Consider the following 8,056-nt stretch of genomic DNA (forward strand, 5'->3'; position numbering starts at 1 on the left):
TATATATATATATATATATATATATATATATATATATATATGTATGTATTGGTAAAATTCTGTGGAAAATGCCATTGTTATCTTGGAAAGTGATTTCACTAAACCTATAGATTGCCTTGGGTCCTATGGTCATTTCAACAATATTAAATCTTCCAATCCATGAGCATAGTTTATCTTTCTATTTGTTTGTGTCATCTTCAATTTCTTTTATAGGTGTCATAGTTTTCAGAATACAGGCCTTTTACCTCCTTAGTTAGATTATTCTAGGTTTGTTTTTTTTTGACACGACTGTAAATGGGATTGTTTCCTTAATTTTTCTTTCTGATAGTTCATTGTTAGTGTATATAAACACAATAGATTTCTGTATATTCATTTCATATCCTGCAACTATGGTGAATTCGTTGATGAGTTCTAGTAGTTTTTTTGGTGGCATTTACAGGGTTTTTGTATCATATCATGTGCATACACTAACAGTTCTTCTTCCTTTCCAGTTTGGATGGTCTTTATTTCTTTTACTTGTCTGATTGCTGTGGCTATGACTTCCAATATTGTGTTGAATAAAAATGGTGAAAGTAGGCATCCTTGTCCTGTTCCTGATCTTAGAGGAAATATTTTCAGCTTTTCACCATTGGGTATGATGTTAGCTGTGGGCTTGTCATTTATGGCCTTAATTATGTTGTATGTTCCCTCTATACCCACTTTGTTGACAGTTTTTTAATCACAAATGGATGTTGAATTTTGTCAAAAGGTTTTTCTGCATTAATTTAGATGATCATATGGTTTTTATTCTTCAGTTTGTTAATGTGGTACATCACATTGATTGATTTGTGGAAAATGAGTCATTATTGCATCCCTGGGATAAATCCCATTTGATCATGTTGTATGATCCTTTTAACGTGTTGTTGAATTCAGTTTGCTAATATTTTGTTGATGATTTTTGCATCTATGTTCATCAGTGGTTTTTACCTGTAACTTTCTTTTTTTGTGGTATCTTTATCTGGTTTTGGTATCAGCATGATGCAGGTCTTGTAAAATGAGTTCAGAAGCATTCCTTCTTTTGTAATTTTTGGAACAGTTTGAAAAGGATAGGTGTTAACTCATATTTAAATGTTTAGTAGAATTTACCTGTGAAGCCATCTGCTCCTGGACTTTTGTTTGTTGGGAGGTTTTTTTTTTTTTTTTTTGGTTCAATTTTATCACTGGTAGTATATTCACATTTTCTATTTCTTCCTGATTCAATCTTGGGAGATTGTGCATTTCTAGGAATTTGTCTTTCTCCTACGTTGTCCATTTTATTGGCATATATATTGTTCATGGTAATCTCTTATGATCCCTTTATTTCTGTGGTATTGTTTGTAACTTCTCTTTCATTTCTGATTTTATTTACTTGAGCCCTCTCTTTTTCTTGATGAGCCTGGCTAATTTTCATCAATTTTGTTTATCTTTTCAAATAACCAGCTCATAGTTTCATTGATCTTTTCTATATTTTTAGCCTCTGTTTCATTTATTTCTGCTCTGAGTTTTATGATTTTTCCCCCTTCTACTAAATTTGGGTTTTGTTTGTTCTTCTTTCTCTAGTTCCTTTAGGTGTAAGGTTAGGTTATTTATTTCAGATTTTTCTTGTTTCCTGAGATAGGCTTCTATTCCTATAAATTTCCCTCTTGGAACTGCTTTTGCTGCATCCCATAGATTTTGGATCATTGTGTTTTTGTTTTCATTTATCTTCAGGTATTTCTTGATTTCTACTTTGATTTTTTTCAGTGACCCATTGGTATTTTTAGTAGCATATTGTTTAGCCTCCATGTATTTGTTTTTTGCAGTTTTTTTCTTGTAGTTGATTTCTAGCCTCATAGTGTTGTGGTTGGGAAAGATACTTGACATGATTTTAGTCTTCTTAAATTTACTGAGACTTGTTTTGTGGCCTAGCCTGAGATCTATCCTGGATAATGTTCCATTTGCACTTGAAAAGAATATGTATTGCTGCTTTCAGATGGAATGTTCTCTATATATCTATTAAGTCCATCTGATCTAATGTGTTGTTTAAGGCTAGAGTTTCTTTACTAATTTTCTCTCTGGATGATCTGTCCATTGATGTAAGTGGGGTGTTGAAGTCCCCTACTATTATTGTGTTACTATCAATTTCTCCCTCTATTTTAATATTTGCTTAACATATTCAGGTGCTCGTATGTTGGGTGCATATGTATTTACAATCATTATAGCTTCTTCTTGAACTGACCCCTTTATCATTATGTAATGTCCTTCTTTGTCTCTTGTTCCAGTTTTTGTTTTAAAGTCTATTTTGTCTGATATTGCTACCCCAGCTTTCTTTTTTGTTTCCATTTGCTTGGAATACCATTTTCTATCCCCCTCACTTTCAGTCTTTGTGTGTCTTTAGATCTGATGTGAATCTCTTGTAGGCAGCATATGTATAGGTCTTGTTTTTGTATCCACTTAGCCACTCTATGTCTTTTGATTGAAGCATTTAGTCCATTTACATTTAAAGTAATTATCGATAGGTATGTATCTATTGCCATTTTGTTCATTATCTTCTGGTTGTTTTTGTAGTTCTTCTTTTGCCAACTTCCCTTGTGACTTGATGTCTATCTTTAGTGTTATGTTTGGGTTCTTTTTTCTTTTGGGTGTGTGTATCCATTACAGATTTTTGGTTTGTGGTTACCATGAGGTTTATATATAGCAATCTATATATATGGTCAATTGCTTTAAGTTGCTGACCTCTTAAGTTAGAATGCATTTTAACAACCCTGCTTTCTTACCCACCCCTCTGTATTTTGACACCATATTTTACATCTTGTTTTGTGTATCCCTTAACTACTTATTGTGGATATAGATGGTTTTACTACTTTTGACGTTTAACCTTCCTACTAGCTTTATAAGTGTTTTATCTAGTACCTTCTCGGTATTCTGCCTTTACCAATGAAATTTTTCCTTTCATAATTTTCATATTTCTAGTTGTGGCCTTTCCTTTTCTACTTAGGGAAGTCCGTTTAACATTTCTTGTAAAGGTGGTTTGGTGGTGCTGAACTCTTAGCTTTTGCTTGTCTGTAAAATCTTGATTTCCCCTTCAAAGGTGAATAATAGCGTTGCCAGGTAGAATTTTCCTCGTTGTAAGTTTTTTCATCACTTTAAATATATTGTGCCACTCCCTTCTGGAGTGCAGAGTTTCTGTTGAAAAGTCAACTGATAGTCATGGAATTCCCTTTGTACATAACTAGTTGCTTTTCCCTTGTTGATTTAATATTCTCTCTTCATCTTTAATTTTGGCACTTTAAATACAGTGTGTCTTGGTGTGGTCCTCTTTGGGTTGATCTTGTTGGGGACACTTTGTGTTTCCTGAATGCCTGTTTCCTTTCCCAAGTTAGGGAAGTTTTTTAGCTATTATATCTTCAAATATGTTTTCTGTCCCTTTCTCTCATCTCTTTTGGGACTCCTATAAGGTGAATGTTAGGATGCTTTATGTCGTTCCAGGTCTCTTAAGCTGTCCTCATTTAAACAATTTTTTTTTCTGTTCAGCTTGAGTGATTTCCACCACTCTGTCTTCCAGTTCACTGATCAATTTCTCTGTATCATCTAATCCACCATTGATTCCATCTAATTTTTTTTTTTTTAAATGGAGGAGAAAGAAAGAGTGGCTTTATTTCTTTGCCAGGCAAAGAGGGAACACAGTAGGCTACCACCTCAAGAACTGTGTCCCCAATTCCATCTAATGTATTTTTTATTTCAGTTATTGTGTTCTTCAGCTCTGTTTGATTCTTGTTTATATTTTCTAACTCTTTGTTAAAAACTTCCAACTTCTGATTTTGTTCATCCATTCTTCTCTCGAGTTCTTTGAACATCCTTTTTTTTAAAGATAAATTTATTTATTTATTTATTTATTTTTGGCTGAGTTGGGTCTTTGTTGCTGAGCACGTGCTTTCTCTAGCTGTGATGAGTGGGGGCTACTCTTCGCTGCAGTGTGCAGGCTTCTCATTGTGGTGGCTTCTCTTGTTGCAGAGCATGGGCTCTAGGTGCATGGGCTTCAGTAGTTGTGGCATGTGGGCTCAGTAGTTGTGGCTCGTGGGCTCTAGAGCACAGGCTCAGTAGTTGTGGCACACGGGCTTAGTTGCTCCATGGCACGTGGAATTTTCTCGGACCAGGGATCGAACCCATGTCCCCTGCATTGGCAGGTGGATTCTTAACTACTGCACCACCTGGGAAGCCCTGAGCATCTTTTTGAGCATTGCTTAAACTCTTTATCAGGCAGATTGCTTATCTCCATTTCATTTAGTTCTTCTTCCAGGGTTTTATCTTATTCCATAGTTTGGAATATATTCCTCTGTCACCTCATTTTGCTGAATTCTCTGTTTTTATTTCTAGGTATTAAATAGGTAGGTCAGTTACACTATTGATCTTGGAGGAGTGGCCTTATGTAGGAGATGTCCTATGGGGCCCAGCAGTGCACACTGCTTTGGTCACCGGAGCTATGTTCTAGGGGTGCCCTCTATGTTGGTTGCCTGAGCTGTACTGTTGGGGTGAGCTTATTACTATGGACACTCTGATAGGCTTGGCTGGCCTGCAGCTCAGTTTGGTGCCAGACCACACCTAGCGAGAAAGCTGCCAGCCCATGGAAGGGTGAGGCCAGATCCTGAGATGGCTGAGGGGCTCAAGGTGTCCTGGAGCTGGTGTTGGCCAGCTGGTAGGCAGAGGTAGGCCACAGGGGCAGCTGACTGCAGAACCCTAGGGAATCCTGGGTCTAGTGCAGAACCTCTGGTTGGTGGAGCTGGGTCCCAGGGTGGCTGGCTGCAGGCTACAAGGCTGTGAGGTTTCCAGGGCTGATATTGGCTTGCAGGTGGGTGAGACCAGTTCCTGGTGCTAGTGCTGGCCAACAGGTGAGTGTAGCCAGATTCAGGACAGCTGGCTGAGGGGTCCAAGGTATCCTGGAAATGGTGTGAGCCAGGTGTTGGGTGAGGTTGGGACACTGGGCAGGTGACAGCAAAGCCCCGGAGGGTTCAGGAGCTAGTGTTGGGCTACTGGTGTGGAGGGCTGGATACTGGGGCAGCTGGCTGAGGGGCCCAAGGTGTCCTATAATTGGTGTCAGCCAACTATTGCCTGGGGCTGGGTCAGGAGGCTGTAGAGCCCCGGGGAGTCCTGGGTCTAGGGCTGGCCCACTGGAAAGTGTGGACGAATCTCAGGGTGGCTTGCTTAGGGGCCCAATATGTCTTGGAGCTGATGTCAGCCAGCTGTTCCAAAGGGCTTGGTATAGGGTAGCTGATCACTGGGTCCCAGGTGGCTGGTTGTGGGACCATGGGGTTCCCGGGATTGGTACTAGTCCCATGGTGGATGAGGCTGGATATAGGGTGACTGGATGACAGTCCCAAGGTGTCCTGGAGCTGGTGTTGGCCAGCTGTTGGGTGAGGCTGGGGTATGGGGAGGCTAACTGAAGAGCCCTGGTGGGTGCTGTGCCTACTGCTGGACTACTGGTGGGTGGGCCCAGATTCCCAGGTAGCTGGCTGAGGGGGTGTACTGTTCCAGAGGCTGAAGTCAGGCCCCTGTTGGGTGAGGCCGGATCCCAGGGCTAGTGATGACCCACTAGTGAGTAGGGCCAGAGCTTGGGGTGGCTGCCTGGGGGGCCCAAGTTGTCATGGGGCTGTTTCAGCCAGCAATGGGCAGGACTAGGTCACAGGCCAGCTGACTGAAGAGCCCTGGTGATCTGAGAACTAGTGCTAAAGCACTGGTGAGTGGGTCCAAATCCAGTGCCACGGGTTGAGGGCCTTGAGGTGTCCTGGAGTTTGCCAGTTACTGGGTTGGGTTGAGTCATGGGGCTGCTGGCTACAGAGCCCCAGGGGGTCCCAAAGCAGTGTTGGCCCACTAGCAAGTGGGGCTGGATCCCAGGGCAGGTGGCTGACGAGCTGCAGGGTTTCTGTGATGGTGTCAGATCTCTAGTGGGTGAGGCTGGGTCCTGGGGCTCGTGCTGACCCACTGGTGAGGAGCCAAAGGTTTCCTGGAACTGGTGTTGGCCAATCTTGCTATACCATGTTTCCACCCCTCCTACTGGTCTCACTGTGATTCCTTCTTCATATCTTTAATTGTAGAAGATCTTTTCTTCTAGTCATCCAGTCTTTCTCATTGATAGTTGCTTTGTAAATAGTTGTAATTTTGGTGTGCCCATGGGAGGGGGTGAGCTCAAGTTCTTCCTACTCCACCATTTTGGCCACTCCCCATTCCGACGCTTTTTTTTTTTTTTTTTGCGGTACATGGGCCTCTCACTGTTGTGGCTTCTCCCGTTGCGGAGCACAGGCTCAGCGGCCATGGCTCATGGGCCCAGCCGCTCTGCGGCATGTGGGATCTTCCCAGACCGGGGCACGAACCCGTGTCCCCTGCATCGGCAGGCGGACTCTCAACCACTGCGCCACCAGGGAATCCCCTGACCCATTTTTTAATTGGGTTGTTTGTTTTCTTGTTGTTGAGTCTTAAGAGTTCTTTGTATATTTTGGATAACAGTCCTCTATCAGATATATCTTTTGCAAATATTTTCTGAACAAAATATGATACACACACACAGTGGAATATTATTCAGCCTTAAAAAGGAAAGAAATCTTGTTCATACATGTTAGTTACAATATAGATGAACCTTGAGGACATTATGCTAAATGAAATAAGCCGATCACAAAAAGATAAATACTGTATGATTATACTTATATCAAGTAGCTAAGGTAGTCAAATTCATAGAAACAGAAAGTAGAATGGTGTTACCAGGGGCTTGGCGGGGGGAGGGAAATGGGGAGTTGTTGTATAATGAGTATGGAGTTTTGGTTTTGCAAGATAAAATATTTTGGAATTTTGTTGCACTTAACAATGCATATATACTTAACGCTACTGAAATGTATGCTTAAAAATGGTTAAGATGATCAGTTTTGCATTAAATGTAGTAAAACAATTAAAATGCAGTAAAGCAATTTTTAAAAAATTTGTTACATCTCTCTAACAAGAATAACTGATCCAAAAATAAAATTACAATGATACCAATTATAATAGCAGCAACAGCTATAAAATATCTAAGAATTAGCTATGAAAAAGTAAATTTTCAAAACCATAATAAAGAGCAAACAAGATGATTTGAATAAATGAGGAAGTACTCTCTGCTTTTTCATGGGATTAAAAACAACAACAACAACGCTCCTAAGTTGCTTTTTATTATTATTATTATTTTTTTGGCTGCGCCACGCGGCTTATAAGATATTAGTTCTCTGACTAGGGATTGAACCTGGGGCCCCGGGAAATGAGACTGCTGAGTCCTAACCACTGGACCACCAGGGAATTCCCTTAAGTTGCTTTTCAAAACTTGTATGTGCCATTAATTTGATTTTTCCCTTAAAAGATCTGTGACCTTTGGAAGCATTTTCACATCATTTGTCCACATGGAGTACATATTTAATTCCTGTGAGTGTATTCCTTCATTACCCAGATATTTACCGGACACCTACCATGTGACAGACACTTTATATCTCAGCTTTCATGGAGTTTACATCCCTGTGAACAGAATACTGAACATCTTCCCATTTAAAACAAAATGAATCTAATTAAGAAATTATGATCTTGAGCTGCATGAGCTGCTTGTAAATTTTGGAGAGTAAAGGATTAATCTCCAAAATTTATAAGCAGCTCAATATCAAAAAAACAAACAACTCAATCCAAAAATGGGCAGAAGACCTAAATAGACATTTCTCCAAAGAAGATATACAGATTGCCAACAAACACATGAAAGAATGCTCAACATCACTAATCATTAGAGAAATGCAGATCAAAACTACAATGAGATATCATCTCATACCAGTCAGAACGGCCATCATCAAAAAATCTAGAAACAATAAATGCTGGAGAGGGTGTGGAGAAAAGGGAACCCTCTTGCACTGTTGGTGGGAATGTAAATTGATACAGCCACTATGGAGAACAGTATGGAGGTTCCTTAAAAAACTAAAAATAGAACTACCATACGACCCAGCAATCCCACTACTGGGCATATACCCTGAGAAAACCATAATTCAAAAAGAGTCATGTA

The 8,056-nt window shown here is 40.3% G+C and overlaps 1 protein-coding gene across 1 annotated transcript in view; it reads left to right on the forward strand.

Annotated features, from left to right (window-relative positions):
* LOC103073783 (cytidine monophosphate-N-acetylneuraminic acid hydroxylase) overlaps positions 1–8,056 on the forward strand; it is a 95,883-nt gene that overhangs the window by 29,513 nt on the left and 58,314 nt on the right. The window contains exon 2 of the mRNA XM_007457016.1: positions 4,375–4,385. Coding sequence (XP_007457078.1) covers positions 4,375–4,385 — 11 coding nt within the window. The remainder of the gene's footprint in view (positions 1–4,374; positions 4,386–8,056) is intronic.

Source organism: Lipotes vexillifer, unplaced genomic scaffold (assembly GCF_000442215.2).
Source record: "Lipotes vexillifer unplaced genomic scaffold, Lipotes_vexillifer_v1.1 scaffold1643, whole genome shotgun sequence".
NCBI classification, from domain to species: domain Eukaryota; kingdom Metazoa; phylum Chordata; class Mammalia; order Artiodactyla; family Lipotidae; genus Lipotes; species Lipotes vexillifer.